The sequence below is a fragment of the Lonchura striata genome, chromosome 24 (genome assembly GCF_046129695.1).
Source record: "Lonchura striata isolate bLonStr1 chromosome 24, bLonStr1.mat, whole genome shotgun sequence".
Lineage (NCBI taxonomy): Eukaryota > Metazoa > Chordata > Aves > Passeriformes > Estrildidae > Lonchura > Lonchura striata.
This window is the reverse complement of record NC_134626.1, coordinates 1,547,749-1,567,375: the sequence shown is the minus strand read 5'-3', so window position 1 is coordinate 1,567,375 and position 19,627 is coordinate 1,547,749. Positions and strand designations below refer to the sequence as shown.

Sequence of the window (19,627 nt, the reverse complement as noted above, 5' to 3'; positions counted from 1 at the left end):
TGCCTCCATATCAGAAGGCACAGTAAAGCTTAACATATCTCAGTAAGAGTACTAACAAAGCTCAGCAGTCCAGGCTGCAACCTCCTCCATTGTTGCTTTCACTCTTGTCTCATCTGTGGGAAGCTCGATTCGACACCTGGGATGGAATATGTACATGGGATCAACCGTTTCCAGCTTTATCTTCGTACTCAGTTGCTGCAGTACCCAGAGGAAGTTGAGCATGAAGCCATCTGTGGACACCAAACGATCGTCTGTCTGTGGGGTGAGAAAGCAAAGGGCTGAGGACGTGAGCTGAGAAGTACAGGCAGATGTACAATGCCAAAATCCCATCCCTGAGGTTTCACTGGAGCCAGGCCATTCCCTGTCTGCACTGCTCCTTTTACAGACACCATACAAAGCCCAGAACTTTACCAGCTGGGAAAGCAGTGTGGTAAACAGTCAGTTGGAATGATGCTCTCAGAAATGGGGCAGGGCAAGTACAGAGCTTTGAACATGTAATACAGAAACCCTGTTAATGAAGTGACATCTCAGTTCTAAGAGAAGAAATAAACTGTTTAAATAGGTAAAACAGATTAATTTCAGAAATGTTTGAAAATGTATTGAAACAAAGAAGGCAGGGCTTCTTGCCTGTGGTAGCAGGCACTCAAAATTCTTTTGTCCTCCATTCCAGACCACCACTGCATGAGCCATCCAGTGCTATTTGTGGCTGGATGAATCAGAAGAAGAGCATTTCCCTTTATTTACCTGCATCTGGGCCTTTTTCATGTTGGCATTGACCACAGCTGCCATGTAGCTGAGAGCTGCCTCCCGGGTGTCCCCGTTCAGCAGGATACTGTGCAGGATCTTGAACAGCTCTTGCTGCAATTGCAAACAAATACCTCTCAGCATCACAGTCCTGTTTTCTGTTTGTCTGTATTTTTGTGTTCTACAAAATCCACTAAATTCAGTAAAACTTCTGTTATAGTCTTATCACCACCTTTATATGCATGTGTTAGTTATGACATTAGTTAAACCAAAGATGTAAATACAACAGTAGTGCAACACACTACTAACACAGTGTGTACTTACTCATCCTTTAACATGATCTGTAACTCATGACTAACTGATCTGATATTTTCTGAATTGGCTTACATCCTCAGAGAAATACTCGTAGCACTCTAATTTTTTTCCCCAATTCATTTCAGCCATGTCCTGAAAGGTTTGTGGTTTAAGACAGAAGCTAATTTTTTTACATTATATTCTTCATCTATGTCAAGACCAAAAACCCCACATATTATGCATTTTTTTTAAGGAATGAAAATACTTACCCTTGCTAATTCCAGGTAATGTTGCAAGGACTGGCTAACAACCCGGGTGTTCTCAAGAGTAATGGCAGGCCCTGAGAAGTACTTTTCAACTACTTTGTTCTGAAAGTAAGATGAATAGTGGCAAATGTATTGAAATGTTCTGGGGCAGTAAAAAACCCTCACAATGAAAGAACCCCATCATGCTATTGTCAACATCCTTCTGTGACACTTACATCATCTTCAGCAAAGACAGACAGACTGAAGAAGGCTCCAAGGTAGGAAAGTCTTTGCAGTTCTCTTCCTGCACCTGGGCTTAAAGATTTAGGCAACCACAAGGGCAAAGAGACAACCTAAAAATAGGAGAAACAGCCAAGTTCTTCAAAGCTGCTGTGTCAGCCATCCTGCTTTGTCACCTTCCAATGTCTGCCACACACCCTCGAACCTGCAACACTCAGTCATGCTGATGGCAAAATGGAACCATCTGCTCAGTATTCCAGCAACTCAAGCAGCTCATGTTTGTCCCAGCTTTAATAAATTCTCAGGGTAAAGGACTCCCTCTACCAGCTTAATTTAAACTATTGTTTTGCATGAGAGGCTCCAGTAGTTCTTACTTAGAGTTCTGGAGAACATTACCAACAGGGATTGTACAACACCAAAATAAGTGAAATGGTTCTTTTAATTAGAAAAAACTCAAACTGGAGACACTCACCAAACTGCACATGGGGTGCGTTTTCCCAAACTTGATTTCACAAAGTTCGCATAGTGCCTATAAAGAAATCCCAGTAAAAATTACTTTTTTTGAGTGATTCTTAAATAACCTGTCTGCAACAAATAAGCTTACTATGACAGACTGCTGAAAGACCAGAACCTTCCTTGCTGTGCAGTGGAAAAACTTCACAATGACAGTGAAGATGTCCAAAGAGAACTAAAGCACACCCTGCTCCCATTTTAGCTTTTACATCTGCTTCAAGTTGCCTCAAAAAAGCCAACACGTCTCACAAGATAATAAATTATTGCACTTATTTCAAGGATTAGCTGTGCAAATTGTTGTTTGCTCAAACATGACAATGCCTGTACTGGACTCCTGACCTGCCCCATTAAAACTAGTAACAATAATAAATAGAGCAATTGTTTAATCCATACACCAAGGCCTTTGTCTTCTGAACCAGAGTGGAAAAACGTCAGATGAACACAGAACCCAGGAACAAAGAATCCTATCCAAGATCTCCAGCTCACTTTCAACTGCAGCACAGAAAGAAGCAAGCAGTCATAACAGAGATTTCTGGAAACACAAAGATACTGCTGGCTGTCCCACTTGTCCTGTGTTACATGTTCTCAGTCTTAGTTACACTACAGTGAGTGACTACTATTCCACCCTTTTGTTGCACACTGTGCCAACCAGAGATAAGGAAAACACAGACTCATTTTCAAGTAGACCTTCTTTGCAGCCAACAGCCAAATTTGTAGCAGTTCACAGACTGGGAGGATAACAAAATTTAAAAAATTAACTTTTGCCAAGTACCGGAGTTACTTAAGCAGTTTGATTTGCAGCACCCCAGTCCAGCTGATTTCCTAAGCATGAATTAAACCGCCTTTTTTGGCATCATACACTGAAGATCCTAAAAGGTTCTGAAGCTGTTAAGTTGGCAATGCTCAATTTACCAAGAATCCAACTTGCTCCTTGGTGGCCAAACACACTTTGCAAAAGACTGGTTTGTTTTGTCAATAAAAGTAGTAGAAGGGAAGCAGACCTAGAACTAAAAATAACCCCTCAGCTTTTTAGCCAAGTAATGTGAAGATATTTTGCTCAGTAGAAAAACTCCAAATAATTTGGGGTTTAATGCAACCTATTTGAATTTCCTCACATACAGAAGTTGAGTCTAAACATACAATGGTATGGATATTGGGTGTTACTTCCCAGACTTAAATGGAGAGGAGTTTATTGGGATTTTATAGCCATCCAGAGTATTAGAGTTATGCATTATGATATTCATACATTTGGAAATTTTATATAAAGCAATACATACAAACATTTGAGTAGTCTACTATACAAGTAGTTTTCATTAAGCTTAAGACATTATTGGCCTCACACTCTACTGAATTTTTAATGTTCTTTACACATCTCATGCCCCATTAATCTTCTGTCAGAGTTTAATAGCAATCCACTAACCAAAAAGAATTCCCAAAATGTTGAAGTGTTATCTTGCTTAGAATCTGCATGTTATCAGTGAACATAAAGAAACTGCTTCTAGAAATGGACAGTCCTTACCATAAGGGGATATTTAAAATTGTCACTATCGAGGGAGCACTCTTTGGAAGCCACAGCCAGGCCTTGTAAGATGGGAATAAAGATCTGCAAAAACACAAGTAAATTACTCAAGAACAGGAAGCAATCGAATTACTCTGTTGCCATACAAAACATGAAATGCCTGTTCATTCTTCAAATAGTGCAACTCACACAAAACAAAAACTAAGATTCTTTTTTAAAAGTCTGTATCAGTTAAGCCTGAAGGCTTTAGAGAGTATTCAAAGCTAAAACTCAACTTGTTTGCTGTAGTCTAAGCAATAGGGTGTTGCTCCATTGAGTTCCCTGCATCTTCTCTGCAAGCAAGTTCTCTGTGCTGTAGACACAAATGATAACACAGGTTCTGTACAGGTGTCCAACAACCTACTGCCCAAATGGGGAATAGTTTATTTGTCTGTACACTTGGGACAATAATACAGCTCTAATTTTGCATGATGTGTAAGTTGGCAAAGATAATAAGCAGCAATCAAGGGTTGTTAGGAAAGAGGAAGTGACTTGACAGGAACTTATTAATCAGAAGTAATTACACCCATTTAGTAAGTCCCGATCACACTGTTCTGACAACTGCACCCTCACAAAATAAACCCATAGTAATTTTGAAACAACAACAACAGGAGTCCCACTGAATTTTAAAGTATATTGTGTTGCTCCTCTGAAGAGACAAAAAATGTTATTAAAACATATTCCAGGAAAGCACTTATACAGATGGCCATGTGCTTCAGCTTCAGGAGTGCTTCTCTTCTCCAGGACAGGACCTCTAGCACTTTACAACTGCTTTTTGTCAGTCTTAAATGTACTTTCAACTACATGAACCTCTACTAAAAGGAGTCCAGACAAAAACATAAATTATTAACAATTACTTGCGCTACAGATAAAAATTATCTAATGTCATTCTTTGCAAAACTGGAAGGGTCAAATGCCATTTCAAAGGCCCCTTTAGAGTCAAATCACACCATACTATGGGAGTGCTAACTACAGACAATTATAATCTTACTGATCTGCTTTAAGCATACAGTCTAGAAGTCTGCTAGTTTTGTATCTTAATTATTTTTCATCTCAGTGAGCTACTCTGACACACAGAACAGACCATCTCATGTTTCTCAGTCATTTTCTCTGTAAACATGGACTAGGATTTGTAAAGTGCTCTTAACACCCTACATACAAATTATTAAAGATGCAAAGAAAGGTAAATATTGCAAGATGGAAAACACCATAAATCTGAGTAGGATTACAGACAATTGCTGTCTTAACACGTACATTTTTAGGAATTTGTACAAAAGGATGAAAATCAACATCAATCTTGCAATATATGCCTACACATTCCAAGTAGTCCACTCCTACATTAGTGTCGCTGCTCATTAGCAAATACATTTTTAATACTTAGAACCAGCAACTACTGAAAGTCAGCCCTTTTCACAAACTGCTAAATGAGTTAAAAAAAGAACAAAACCAAACTCCAATTGCTTTAACAGGCTGCTAGCCCTGGAGGTAATGGATAGAGGACTACAAGACACTGACTAAATGTCTGGAAATCCACTCTTGGATACTGCGAACTATAAAACCATGTGCTACAGCGATTTTTGACCTATGCCTTACCTGTTTGAACACCTCTTCATCCTGGTAAGTTGTTCTCACCAACTCTTGAATGAAGCCAAATGGGAGATTCCTACATAGCATATATGGTACCAGAAGAGACTGCTGCTGCAATGACCTTAATTTGTATTAAAAAAAAAAAAAAATCTACTGATTATTTGCGGTAGTATTCGCAAAAACGTCAGAGCAGTCACATGTAGGATGTGTCTGTAAGCACATTATCAATGTCTGGATACATCTATTCCTTTCAGAAGTAACTAATCTTGCCTGCTCAAGTTACTTGGGGAAAGGTTATTCTCTAACAGATGCTGCTGCCAGCATCACACTTCAGTTAACGAGGCTGGAAGAAAACAACAGCTTCTCTGTGGTAATTGCTTGCTCCTTCTACACACTCTAATTAAAAAAAAACCCTTTTGTTCAGTTCAACTGGTGAAGGAACAGCATTTTTTTACATGGGTTTTTCCAGATTAGAATAGAACATACCATTAGTCTTTTCTGAATTAATGCAATCCTTACTTTTAACATCACTTTTAACTACTTCCTAGCATTTTGAAAGAAGTGTCTCTTTTCTTCTCAGTTCCTGATCTCCCATTTAAACTGTTCACATCACCCTGGCTGATTTTACACAAATGCAGTTATAAAGCACTCAAACTGCTCCCCACCAACTCATCACTTGTAAAGCAACAAACTATTCCTCTGGCACATAATTCTCCTGCTCCAATAACTGATCTTAGTTTTCTTCTCTAATCTTCAGAAGGAGAAAAGGACCCTGGGCCAGTAACTCATGATTAACATCGGCTGGATTTACCTTGGTTGTGTTAAGGATCCCTGTAGCACCAAAGCAGCATGTGAAATGCACTGAGATCTTATGTTGCTCAGTAACTGGCTAACTGTTGGCTGGCTACACATCTGAGAAAAATAACTTTATTTTAATACAAATCAGAAATTAAATACAGAACACACAGGAAAGACCATACATGTATTTGTGCAATATAAATGTAATATGCACACTAAGATTAAAACTACTCCAGTTAAAACCTTCAAGATTATATATAAATAGCATTGGTTGGTTGTTTTTTCCCCAGAAGCAAAAGCTTGGAGTAGAGGACAGAACACTGACAGGGAGCTGGTCTCACAAAAATGTTTTGCATGGAATAAACCTGGATAAAATGTAGTAGATTGAAAGGGGAAGAATGATTTCTAAGAGTGCTTATTTAAGAAATAAAATATATGCATCACAAATTTGATGAATTAATAAGAGTCAGTAAATTCAATAAATCTAGTTCTACAACAAAGCCATCAAGAAAAAGTATCATTCCCACCAACTTTCCCCACTAATGAGTCAGAGGAGTGTTTGTGACAGCACTGACACAATCTCACTCATCTGAAACATACCTTTGGTGCTTTTCTCTCCTCTATTCCAACCCTGTCAAAACACTCAATGAGGTAGTTCAGCATCTCTGTCTCCTTACAGTTTTCAATGGTGAAGTGGTCACTGCAGGAATCGGAAACACTCGAGCTGCCAGAGCCTCCCACACTTTAAAACACACAAAAAGCAGACACAAAGCATTAGGTAAGTTCTTCACTTGTGCACAGTCAAACAATTCATGAACACTCCTCTGCCAAAGCTCTGAACACTCCATCTCATCACACACATGGCTCAGTGATTCGGGTAGTTTCTGTGATAATTCAGGTCATTGCTGTGATCTATGGAGAGCTCTCCACGTAACAGCTTGTCTAGCCCTGAAGTTCAGAGCTGTAAATGCCTTTTTAAATCAGTGCCTGAAAGACAGCCACAAGGTGCATAACTCTGCCGGGAATCAGTAAATCCTGGTCTCACAATGCAGCAAAGAAAACAAACGGCCTTTGAGTGCCACCTGACACTCAGGACACCACAACCCTTCCACGACACACTCAGAATGGCAGAAATGTCAAAATCCTGTTAACACCACCAAACCACAGGAGGCAGGAGCCTCCCACTGCTGAGAAGAGACCTGGGCTGACAGGGCTACACACAACCACTGTTGGTGCTCTAAGGAAGAAGAATCAATACAACAGAGGCAATACATGCAAGCTGCTGCTGCTTTTGACACTCCCTCATTCTAGACCACTTCATTTCAACTCAGTTCATTGCAGTTCAGTAAAATACATAATTTCATTAAGTAGCACAGCCTCAGTGGGGAAAACACTGATATTGTAAACACAAAAAACGAAAACCACACCACCAAAACCATCCTTGAGATGAGAGAAATTGAACACAAAAGTGAGAACAGACCCACAACTCTGAATCTCAGACTTGTCATCTCAACAAAATGCTTGACAAAGTTAATTAAAAACAACATCTTCGTTTAACAGAAGAGATTAGAGACATGATATATTCACTGCATGTAAAGGAAATCTAAAAAATAGCAATGACTTAGATGGTCTGCTGCAATTCTCAAAGAAAAGTCTGTGTACAGTCAGGACAGATTTGAATGAAGACCAATTTAGAAGCCCAGATCTTAAACTGGAAAATAAGACTACTGGTTTCCTTAAATGCAGCTTTTAAAAATATATTTTAAACTACAAACTGTCAGAACTGTAATTTCCTTTAAACTGTAAAGTAATTTACATTTCTATAATCGAGCCATACAAATCTATTGTGCAAATTTTACTGTCCAACCAATAAATCCAGGAAAAGTTATTACTGTTCACATGCTGAGCTACCAGATGCTTTAGAAACACAACATTCTAATGGCAGCAATCTGTTTGCAGAGAGATGTTTTCAGTTATTCAATTAAAACTAGCCCATGTAAAACACAGCTCTATTGAAACGGTGCTCAGTAACCACAAAATCATGCACATGAGGGTTTTTTAATGGTCTCTTTTTAAAATCTCTTGAATTCTCACATCCAGCTTAATAAATACTCTTTTAAGAACATAAATTTATATGAAAATCTACTAGTTCTACAGTCGTTCTGCTAAAGATTTCACTGCAGCCATAACTCCTACTATTCTAACACAAAGCTCATACATCCTTCACACACATTGAATGCCTTGGTGTTTTCAGCATGCCAGTTGTTGCATAGCTGTTCAGCCACTGTGTTTACAGCCTAACAACTTACTGCTGTCTGCAAAATGCCAGGACACAATAAACACACTAAAACCTCAGGAGCACAGCAGAAATCCTATCCAAAGCTTGGCAACTCAATCCAACATTTGGATTGAGTCACCAACAGGATATAAACTAAACAAAACAGTGGAGAAAATAATCCTAAATTCCACATACACAAAGCCCCCCTACAGCTGTGTTATCAAGTTCACTCTCCTGAAATCAGACTGAAGTAGAAAAGAGGAGATGGCACTTGGAAGGTGCATGTTAACCCTTGCTCTCATTTTCCAGTTTTTCATAGGAAAACATGCACATGATGTAAAATTACAGCCAAGGGCGAATACTGTTCCTTCTAGTCACACAGCCCAAGAGAAGCTCCACTCAAACATCTCAGAACCACGGTCATTAGGCATAGAAGACTGTATGATGAACATTTATTTCCCTTAGTCATGTCTCCAAAGGAGAGCTAACTGCACTCATTACACATGTTTACACACCAACTTAACGAGCCAGCCAGGACACATCCTCGGCTTCAGTTGCTCCCCAAATTACTTTGAAGATCACTTGACACTACACAGGCTGTTAGTTCCTAAACAACCAAACATGCAGGTTACATTCTATTTCTTCAATACCTGGACCCAAATTGGACACAAGAAAAATCATCGTCTTCATTTTCTTCATCACTACTGTCCTCAGACACATCAGAAACAGCAAGAAGGAGGAGGGAGAAAGGGTTGTCGTATAAACTACCACAACAAAAATGGAAAAGGCTATGAGATTTTTTTAAGCCAGGAGAAAAAGTAAATGGTAGCTTTTCTTTTAGGTCTGTCAAAAATCATCTTCTCTAAACGTGCAGACAACAGGTAACTCCATGTTAGAAAAACCAGGACCACACTAACATGCTTTGTTACACTACAAGAAGTTATTCGGGTATCATAAACAGCACACATTTACAACTCAAAAATTGAACAAGGAACTTTGGAGACCAAATAAAAATTATGTCTAAAGTGGAATGCTTAGACATGACTGAATAATAAATACTACATTTCTAAAGCTGTGGTCTCAAAATCTTGTTTCTTTGTTTCTCCCTCCTGCAGGAACAAGGGATTCCAGGAACAGCCAAGAGAGAAAAAGCAGTGGTACTTATCCTGGCATTCTGAAACATGCTGATCTGTAATTTAAATCTATGCACCAGGGAATCAAATCCAAGCCAGTCCAGCAAGTAACAGCATTCAACAAATTAACTAAGGGCCTACCACGAAAGCTGATTTTGGGACTGGAGTTTTTTTTTATGTGGTTTACCATCCAGCAGCAGCAACTGAACTGAAAACTTATAGTTTAACTGGAATGGATCTACGAAGAGGAAGAAATCAAAACCATACTGCTGCCTTTAAAGTAATTACATCACACCTCAAAGGCACACAAGCAGGTCAAAGACACCTGGTTAGCAAGTCAGGGTATTAGCACAAACCCAAAGGCAGAAATCAACTCGGGGTGAGTAGGGTGAGTTCAGCACAAAGGTAAGTTCTTCCATACTGCAGGCTGATGCCACACCCTGCAGAGCACACACCAAACTCACTCTGCTCTTGTGCAATACCTAGGAGGAATCCTGCTCTGTAAGGAAGGCTGCCTGCGCCAGGCACCGGGCGAAGCGGCAAACAAAGGTGGAACCACTGCTGCGGGCCTGTGTCTGGATGGGATGAGTGGCATGGCTGCAGGGCCAGCAGCCAGGGCTGGAGGACTTGGAGAACTAGATGGGATGGAAATGCCCAAGGAGCGCGGGACGGCAGCAGAGCCTCCGGGATGGGCCACGGTGTAGGGGCGGTACCGCGCAGAGGAAGGCTGCGTCCACGAGGGGCTGGCTGCTGGCAGCTGAGAGCTGACAGAAATGGGAGCCACTGCTGGGGTGGCAACTGAACTGGCTGGTGGGGTAAGAGATGAACCAGTCATTGGTACATAGCTTGTGAAATTGGTAGGAGGAGCTGGACTAGTCCCATAGAGACTAAACCAGTTACGGGGGGAAAAAGAAAAAAAAAAAGCAACAATTTAGGATATGCAGAAAAAGGGTGAAGAAGATAAAATGAGCAAGAGAAATTCTTGCCCTTCTGATGACTCTTCAGCAATATTTTTGCAGCTCACACACATTATTCTTTTCTACTGTTGTTCAATAAAACTGTGTCACAATCTACACACTTCTAAAAATCATGGCCTCCGTGATGCGAGTTAGGGACACTTCTCAGCAGAAAACAGTTACATGGCTTGAATCTATTAAATATATTCCTAGCCACAGCAGTGTAATCAAAAATGGTGAAATGGAGGGACACTCACATGAAAAAGACTGAAAAACTTTAAAAATCCATTCTATTTATTGTTCTTGAGACACTTCTATGCCCTTTTCTCTCTTCTAGTCTACCAATTCAAGTGAAATCAGCATTCAGTTACAATCAGAAGTCACCTGGACAACGAGCTGGAACCAAAGGAGCCCACATTACAGAACATGGGGCTGCTTCCAGGGTTGGAGCCCATATTTAAGATCAGGCTTCTGTCAGGAGAGCGGGCAGCTGCAGCAATGGGTTGGGAGGTGGCTGTCAGGCTGGCAAAGGGGTTCTCATCCCTTGCCTGGGTGGACATCATCAGCACTTCCATCAAAATCTGCCCGATCAAGTCCTTAAAATCTGAAAACACTGTTAAGAAGAAAAGAATCAATACCCTCACCTCAGTCTTCATCTACACAGGAGTCAGGTGTAAGTATTAGCAGAGGAAAAAAGGACAGAAGCAGACTTCTGTGAACTGAGCATTGTTTTTGGCAAAAACAATGCACTGACACATCTGTAATTATCACTGTCTATATTAACCTAAGTTCTGGAATTATAGCTACAAAAAATACAGCCTTTATGGAAAACACAGAAGATCATAGATGACTTAAAGCTCCTATAGTCAGTTATTAAAGTTGTCTTGTGTGTTCCACTCACATTTTCTCACCCTGCTGTTGAGCTGGGCAAGTTGTGTCAAAGAAAGGAAAACAAAACATGCACATACCCCACACACACAAAATAACAATTGTTTTGGTATGTCTTACAGTTAACATAGACTATATAGTCTATTACATAAAATAATCAGGAAATTTTGGCTTATCAAATTAACTGGTAGATGTCTACTGTGATACAAGACAATCCTTTAATTCACTAAAACATTTCTGAAAAAATAAACTGAAGTAGCCAGTGCCTCCTGCTCAGGAACCCACCTTCCTTTGGGTTCTGCTTGAACTGGGCAGAAAGTGAATTCAGGAAAATGACATCTCTGTCTCGGTCCTTCCAAGAGACTCTGAAGATCTTACAGACCAGCTGCAGAGCTTGTTCCTCCGACACTTCCGACCCCGACAGAGGTTCCTGGGGGAACAAAACAATCAGCACCTGATTTACACTTGTGTTAGTCCATGTACAATCAGGTACAGATCTTTGTTAAGAGGCTTCAGCTTAACTCCTAAGGTTTGATCTCCCTTCCCTGCTCCCCCAGCCCTGAGTGGAGGAGTGTCCCTCCACTGAGTGGAGGCTGCACAGTGCCCAGGGGAGGCTGTGAGTGCCTGCCTGCAGCTCGGGATGCCCGAGGATCCTGTGGCAGCACTGCTGCTGTGGCTTCAGGCCAGGCTTTACCAACTGACCTTATTACTGACACGGCAGAAAGAGCAAAGACATCTAATGAGCACTGCAAAGTTTGTGGTAGAAACTTCACTAAACTGATGTTTCATTTCTTTATGGCTCTATTTCACATCAGCCTTAAAATCAAATGACAGAAAGGACAATTTGAGGAGTGGATTAGAGCTTTGTACTTGCTTTCTATTTCTACATTAAAGGGTTCTGCCATCTCTCTAAAACTTGATAGGTAATTCTTACAGATTTTCTTTTAATATCCAGAAGAGAACCTTATTACACAACATTACTCCAGCATACATAGCATACATTTGAAGCAGTACTCTGTGAGTAGGCCACCCTGCGCTATGTAAGTAAGATGCAACAATCTTCAAGGTTGCTTAAAAAATGTTTCATCAGGCCTACTGTGTATTCAAAAATTGATGTGGGCATTAATGGTTCACTCTGTAATAGAATATAGACCAAATAATTTTCTTCCATTTTCAAATATCTTTTGCAAACCAATTTGAGACATCAAAATGCAGCTTTGATATTGGAAGTTTTGACCTTTTTTTTCCCTTCAGGCAAATTTTAATGAGAAAATGCAGTGAAGAAATTGTTTGCAGATGACACCTGAGGGCTAGTTCCAGGATTAGTTCCACCCTCTCAAAAGTATGTGTTCAATATAAGGAGGGAACTGAGCTCATGCCTCCTCCAGGCAGCACAACCCAGACTCACCTTGTCCGTCAGACTCCGTTTCTCTCTGCGATCGTTCTCATCAACCTCCATGTTCTCAATTCCTGAATCCACATCTACCTGGGACATACTGCAAGGGGAAATAAGACAAAAAGCCCATTAACTTGTAGAAAGTTGCAGGCAGCCCTCTGTAAGATGCTGACTGAGTGTCCCCTTAAGCAGATGTCATCTTAAGAGTGTCATCTTAAGCAGATGCAGCAGAGAAAGCACTGCACAAACAGCAATTAAAATCACTGGTTGATAAATGTTTCTCATATTACATTAGAGTTCTAAATTTCTTCAGCAGCCAATACAAACTACACAGCTATCACATCCCACAATCCTTTTCTTTTAAATAGAGTAGCAGAATTATCCCCACCAGACACACTTATCTGTTAATGTCTAAGATAATGTGTTGTCTTCCACCACTTTAGGTCACGAATACCCATTAAAACCAGGCTAGAGAAAGCATTACAGTGGTCTAATCAGTGTATGATTTTTAAGCATTAACCCTACTGCATTAACACACCTGGGAGTGGGGAGGGCAGAGCTTTGTCCTGTTAGAGGTTTGAACACCAGCATTGTGCCACATTTGGTAGCTGTTACAAGCTGTATTTTTTACCTTTTCTCACAGGAGACACTATCAATGTCCATGCTCTGAGACCGAGAGAGGGACTGAGATTGGGTTTCAAGGCTGTTGGATGGAGAACTGCTGAGGGAACTCACTCCTTCGCTGCTCTGGCTTCGGTGGGCTACTCCTAAAGAAAAGGCACCACCACGATTACTGTGAGCAGTGAGAAGGCACTGCATTATTTGGATGGAAAAGGAGAGGAAATACTGTTTTTCAATCCAGCTCTTAACCATTCTTAGCACTGCATTAGCAAATAAAAGTTAATAACCACATTTGACTACAGATAATCACATTTTCTACCTCCCCTTGCAGCACCAATGTAGGAACGCTTACCTGCATCAAACAAAGATAAACTTGCATCCATGAAGTGCTCAGAGATTCACTCCTATAAAAACTGATCTATTACAAGGTTGCTGTGTCTACTGCCTTAAGACATTGTCAGAGCCCCTCTAAAGACTGTCCCATCAGAACAGGACTTAACACTGGGCCATTACAATGGAGTTACATCATCAATTACAAAGGGGCAACAAATATTTCAAGTTCTTCATCTCTCCTCTTCCCTCTTCCCAAAGAAAATCTAACTAAGTCAGTGGACAAAAGAGACCAGAGCAAACAGGACCCACCACGGCAAAGGACTGCATTGTTCTGCATTCCCTGGGGGTCTTACTCTTACAGCCAGGAAAATGTACTTTAACAGTGATGCTGCAGCACTCATTAACAGCCCTCCTCAACCTAGCATCTTTTCATATAGATCTTCCAGAATTTACTTGCATCTCTACTTTGCTAGCTCAGGTACACAATAAAATACCTGACATCTAAAGTTCCAGTTGTCACTGATAACACTGGTTTTAGGCTTTCTAAGGTACTGTCAAAATACATACAAAATAATGGTATTTTCCATGAAATTGATTCCTATGTCTGATCTCACCATGCCAGGCAACTCCTTAGAACAATGGATGCTTACAAGGACACTATTCTGCTGGAGCTGCTCTCTGTGTGTCCAAATGAATTAAAATCTTCTGCAGTCACTTCAGTCTGCTGCTGAAAGGAACTGCTGCAAACCACACAGCATTAGCCAAGTATTCACTTATGCTACATAAACACACAAGATAAACCATTATGAATATTTTTTTCCTGATCCATTCCCCAATTTAACCAAAGCTCTTTCCCTGATGTGATGGGGAATTCTCAAAACAGAAATCTCCAAGGTCTTCACTGTCTGAACACTTCAAACCTCAATACAGCTGTCTGCCAATACCTGAGCATTTCTACCTCCAGGTACACATTTCCACACCTCCTGCTCTGCTGCCAGTTTTGTTTATCCAGAGTTGTGCCTTAGGACGGATCAGGACCTCTTCTGTTTGAAAATTAAACATTTACTTTTCCTGGGTTAGTTTTCACTTATATTAAGCCCACGATTCCCCTCATCACACAGCTGCCATGGACAGCAGAGGAACAAATACTCCTTTCAGCAAGAGTCAGACCTCAGGTGGATTAAAACAGTCATGTAACCACAGGCTGAGGGAACTCTGCACTGTTCTTAAGGAAAAGAAGTCACCTCCACTTCTGCATTGCTGCCTTTCATCGTGAGGACAATACAGAGTGTTAAATTCCATCTGCAATGAGTTTATCTCGGGAAATGCTTTTGATAGCTTTTCTCTGTCCTGCTTTGGATGCAAGGAAACAAAACAAGCAGGAAGGAGTCACTTCTAGGTATTTCTGAACAGCACTGTAATTAAACTAAAAGATTTAAGCTTGTAAAATACTCTAGCTGCCAAAGGGAAAACCAGAAAATTCAAGAAGCAAATAGGTAAATGCTAATGAATTCTGCAAGCTCAACGACCACTGGAAAAATGTTATTTTTATTAAACTGTCAGAAATCATATTGGAAACCTGGTTAGAACCATCTTGACATTTGTTTTAGGATGGTTTTGAGAACCTCTAAGCTTAGTATCACAACAGGCAAAACAATTTCAGTTTTCAGATAAATATCACAATACTGGAAACATGCCAATTTGTCCTGATTTCTAAGTCAGATAATTTGAAATCAAAATTAATTGCTGTCAGGTCAAATGTGGTATAAATACATTAATTTTGTCTTGCACTCTGTATAAAGCAAGCCTCCCAACTTCCCCTGCTTGCTGCATTTGTATGATTTTAACAGATCAGTTATTTGTTGCATCTTCTGAAATAAATACAATTTCTAAATATCCTTTTTGCATTCCCTCCAGTAAATAGTGAAATTAGCAAAGTAATACCAAGCAGCAAGCAAATACTTTATTCTTACACTGACAATGTCCAGTCACAGATTGCTATTTTTAATTCTGCTGATTGCCTGCAACTAAAAATCAAAAATTAACTTGAGACTGATTGCTAGAAACCAATCAATAGAAACTGTGTTGCAAGACTTGAAAGGGATTTTCCATAATATTGTGTAATAATAAACTTTATTACAAACTTTTTCAAGCTCCGGTAACCCATATTGTAAATGCCATGAATTTACTCACACCTGGAAAACAACTGTAAATGGAATAATTGGAAAACCACTTATTGCTTGGGAAATTAAAACAAAAAGCAGCTTGCTTCACCGTTTTGCAACGTTTCTGAAAATGCCTTTCAGTAAGAGCAGGAGCAGCAGCACACAGCGAGGAGCTGAGGGAGGAATGAGCACAGACACGCAGGAGCAGCCGGGAGCTGCCAGCCTACCTGATGCCCCGATGGGAGAGGTAGCTGGGGTCATGCTGTGCACGTGGAGGCCCAGGCTGTGCGAGGGCCCCGGCGCGGGGGCTGCGCCCGGCGGCCCCGGCGGGGTCTCTCTCTGCGGGGACGTCAGCGGGGTGCTGGGCTGGGACGAGGAGCCCCCCGCCAGCCGCGCCAGGCGCCTCCGCCGGATCTGCGGGGACAGGAGCCACTGAGTACGTGGGCACACAGAGGAGCCACTGAGTACATGGTCACAGAGAGGAGCCAGTGAGTACATGGTCAAGAGAGGAGCTAGTGAGTACATGGTCACAGAGAGGAGCCAGTGAACCCCATGGTCACAGAGAGCAGCCAGTGAGTACATGGTCACACAGACAAGTGAACCCCATGGTCACAGAGAGCAGCCAGTGAGTACATGGTCACACAGAGGAGCCACTGAGTACATGGTCACAGAGAGGAGCTAGTGAGTACATGGTCACAGAGAGGAGCTAGTGAGTACATGGTCACAGAGAGGAGAGAAGTGAAACCCATGGTCACAGAGAGGAGCCAGTGAGTACATGGTCAAGAGAGGAGCTAGTGAGTACATGGTCACAGAGAGGAGCCAGTGAGCACCATGGTCACAGAGAGGAGCCAAGTGAATGCCCCTGACACAGAGAGGAGCCCAGTGAACCCCACTGTCACAGAGAAGAGCCCAGTGAATCCCCCTGCCATGGAGAGGAACCCAGTGAACCCCCCTGCCACAGAGAGGAGCCCAGTGAATCCCCCTGCCATGGAGAGGAGCCCAGTGAACCCCCCTGCCACAGAGAGGAGCCCAGTGAACCCCCCTGCCATGGAGAGGAACCCAGTGAACCCCCCTGCCACAGAGAGGAGCCCAGTGAACCCCCTGCCATGGAGAGGAACCCAGTGAACCCCCCTGCCACAGAGAGGAGCCCAGTGAACCCCCCTGCCATGGAGAGGAGCCCAGTGAACCCCCCTGCCACAGAGAGGAGCCCAGTGAACCCCCCTGTCACAGAGAGGAGCCCAGTGAATCCCCCTGCCATGGAGAGGAGCCCAGTGAACCACTCTGTCTCCTGCAAAGGCAGACACTGGAGCCTTACCTGAAGCCTGCTCAGTGCAGCTGGGCTGGCTGCCCTTCCTCTGCTCTGTGTCACAGCACTACAGTACCCTCCATGTTCAAATATTAAGTATGTATTTGCTGCCTTGGAAAACCATTTGCACTGGGAATGCTGTGTTTGTCCCTCGAGGGGTTGTGTAAGACCAGTTTAATGTTTACTGCTCAGCAATTTCAAAACCTGCAACAGTCCTCCCCATTTACTTTGGCACTTGACAAACCATGTTAATGTGATAAAAGGGACAACATGAATGTGACCTTTGCTTTAATTTCACTCCACATGATACCAACACAGCCGCACTAAAGAGGGTCCAGTTGAAAGTTATTCAAGACCACCACTGTCCAAATTAATCCAAAACAGAGCTACAACACCAAGAGCACGCATCCTGTGTGCTGGACAGAAGCAACTTGACAAGACAAGACAGAGTGAAAAACATCCCCTTATCACCTAGAGGCAGTCCGTCATAAAGAATTTTTAAAACAGTTTTTGCATGTTCCTTTTAAGACAGAGAAGCATCTGCCTTCAAAATCCATCTACAAAAAATGCTATGAACCTACTTATTAAAACTAGTATGTGATCACATAACACTACTATTATACATGAGAAATAGACAAAATAAAACATATAAAATTAGATTTATAATAGTTTAAGCTTCACATAAACAAAAATCATAAAATATATCATTTATTATCACAGGCTGCCTTACAGGATCTGGGTCCAAAGCTTACATCTCTGCCTTGAAACAGGCCCCAGATAAAAGTATCATATTTGAGGATGTAAACTCCCTGCAAAAATCAGCAATTCCTGTTATTCTCTTTGTATTATGACACTCAAGCATTGCACACAACTTAAAAGTTTTCACTCCTGCTCATAGTCCTAAAGAACTGCCAGGCAACTGAAAGAGTGAACAAAAGATTTGTGTCAAGTCAATGTCTACAGTACATTCCTGTATCATTTAATGGCCTGTGAAACCTACTCCAACAGGAAGAAGAACAGGTCAAATTAAATCAGACTTCAAAAACTGTCGGAAAACAGTGTCTGGAACTACATCTCCCTCCACGACAGGTGTCACCACATGAACATGGAAGGCAGCTAAATTTTTTTTAAGACTCAAAAAAATAGCTATGAATAAAATCTCTAATCCTTCCTCCTTGTCAAGCAAAATAGGGGAGCTTAATGCTAGCTAGATCCAAATCAGATGTAAGGAAGGATATATGTGAGGAGAAAAAGACAGAGATGATAACCCAATACATTTACTAATTAATTCACAAGTCTAGTCCAATTGATAAGTCAAACAAGGTCCCCCCTTCATCCTCTCCCAGTGTCAGGCAGGTAACTGAGGACACTGGTGGCAATTGGCATTCTTTCTCTTCCCAGGCAAGATCCATGCCCAAGTCCCAGCAAATCCAGCTGCAGTCAGCACTGCTGAACAGGAGGACACTCAGACAAATCTTCTGCCTTGTATCTGTCACTCTTAGTCCATCAGGCACCCACCTTTCTTAGGGACCAGTCCCCCAGACTGTAACCTGCCCTGCAAAATAGTCTGAAGAGGGCCTAGAACAAGAAATCTGCACAGATTTCTGCTGCTTTAGGATATTGCAATAAAAACTAATACAATATTTTTCCCTGCCCCTTTAAGGATGATAGGTAAATTACAATTACCTTCCTTACTGCTGAACAAAGTAATGCTAAAATATAAACAAACGAGTCTTAATATTTTTACCAGTGACAGCTACAGCTTTCACAACTGAGGGTACATGGAGCACATGTAAAAGGACAGATCTGGTTCTTGGATACCCCAAGCTGTCATGTTCCTCCACGCTTATATAAAATGATTACAGGAATCTAAAGTTTGATCTGAAAATTAGGAAGTCTTAAGTAAGAGACAAAAGAGGAGAAATACTATGCTAAAAAGGCCAAGTACAGGCCGAGTTTGAAAAGATGGTATAAAATTGGTGGACACATTCTATCCAGTTAATTCCCTGTATCTTCCAGCTGAACAGCAGGGAGAGGAGGGAAGATGGGCTTTATGCTGAGGACACAGCTGGGGACTCAGGAGACAGAGTTTGTTTGCCCAGCAAAGGACAAACGAGACCCCAAATCTCAGCTCAGAAGTGTGGGAGTTCCCTCCAATAACCTGTTCCCATTTCAGACTGAATGACGCCCCAAATTACCACCCAGCAGCACAAAGCTGGGGCTCTCAAACAATGTTTTAGGGAAGTTTAGGGTATTTGAATAATCCCAAACCCTTGATTTCAGACCTGAACCAGTGACATATGACAAAGCTGTTGTGTGCCATTATGTTACCTAATAGTGACAAGGTTTTCAGTCTTAACTATTACATGGACATTGCTTGCTCCACAGCCCATCTTCCCTGCAGAGCACAGCTCCAGAACACACAGTTTAAAAGCCTAATTTAAGAAAAACCTAATTGGCTGAATGGAAAAGGCACATTTTTTTTTAACTAGCAGAGTCTAGTACAGTTTTTGCTGGACACATCTGGACTATATCTATAAACAGCAGTTTTCAGAAGCACATTTTTGATCTA

The 19,627-nt window shown here is 41.4% G+C and overlaps 1 protein-coding gene across 2 annotated transcripts in view; it reads right to left on the bottom strand.

Annotated features, from left to right (window-relative positions):
* The window catches only part of UBE4B (ubiquitination factor E4B), a 34,175-nt gene that overhangs the window by 11,914 nt on the left and 2,634 nt on the right, over window positions 1–19,627 (bottom strand). Inside the window, exons 2-17 of one of the 2 annotated variants that reach the window (XM_021537806.2) lie at window positions 15,977–16,163; window positions 13,262–13,397; window positions 12,643–12,730; window positions 11,520–11,664; window positions 10,731–10,959; window positions 9,873–10,277; window positions 8,908–9,021; window positions 6,580–6,721; window positions 5,993–6,093; window positions 5,188–5,302; window positions 3,556–3,639; window positions 1,996–2,052; window positions 1,520–1,636; window positions 1,308–1,406; window positions 745–858; window positions 57–255 (exon numbers count right to left, since the gene is read on the bottom strand). In XM_021537806.2, coding sequence (XP_021393481.2) covers window positions 57–255; window positions 745–858; window positions 1,308–1,406; window positions 1,520–1,636; window positions 1,996–2,052; window positions 3,556–3,639; window positions 5,188–5,302; window positions 5,993–6,093; window positions 6,580–6,721; window positions 8,908–9,021; window positions 9,873–10,277; window positions 10,731–10,959; window positions 11,520–11,664; window positions 12,643–12,730; window positions 13,262–13,397; window positions 15,977–16,163 — 2,332 coding nt within the window. The remainder of the gene's footprint in view (window positions 1–56; window positions 256–744; window positions 859–1,307; window positions 1,407–1,519; window positions 1,637–1,995; window positions 2,053–3,555; window positions 3,640–5,187; window positions 5,303–5,992; window positions 6,094–6,579; window positions 6,722–8,907; window positions 9,022–9,872; window positions 10,278–10,730; window positions 10,960–11,519; window positions 11,665–12,642; window positions 12,731–13,261; window positions 13,398–15,976; window positions 16,164–19,627) is intronic. The other variant, XM_021537805.2, reaches the window with a different exon arrangement.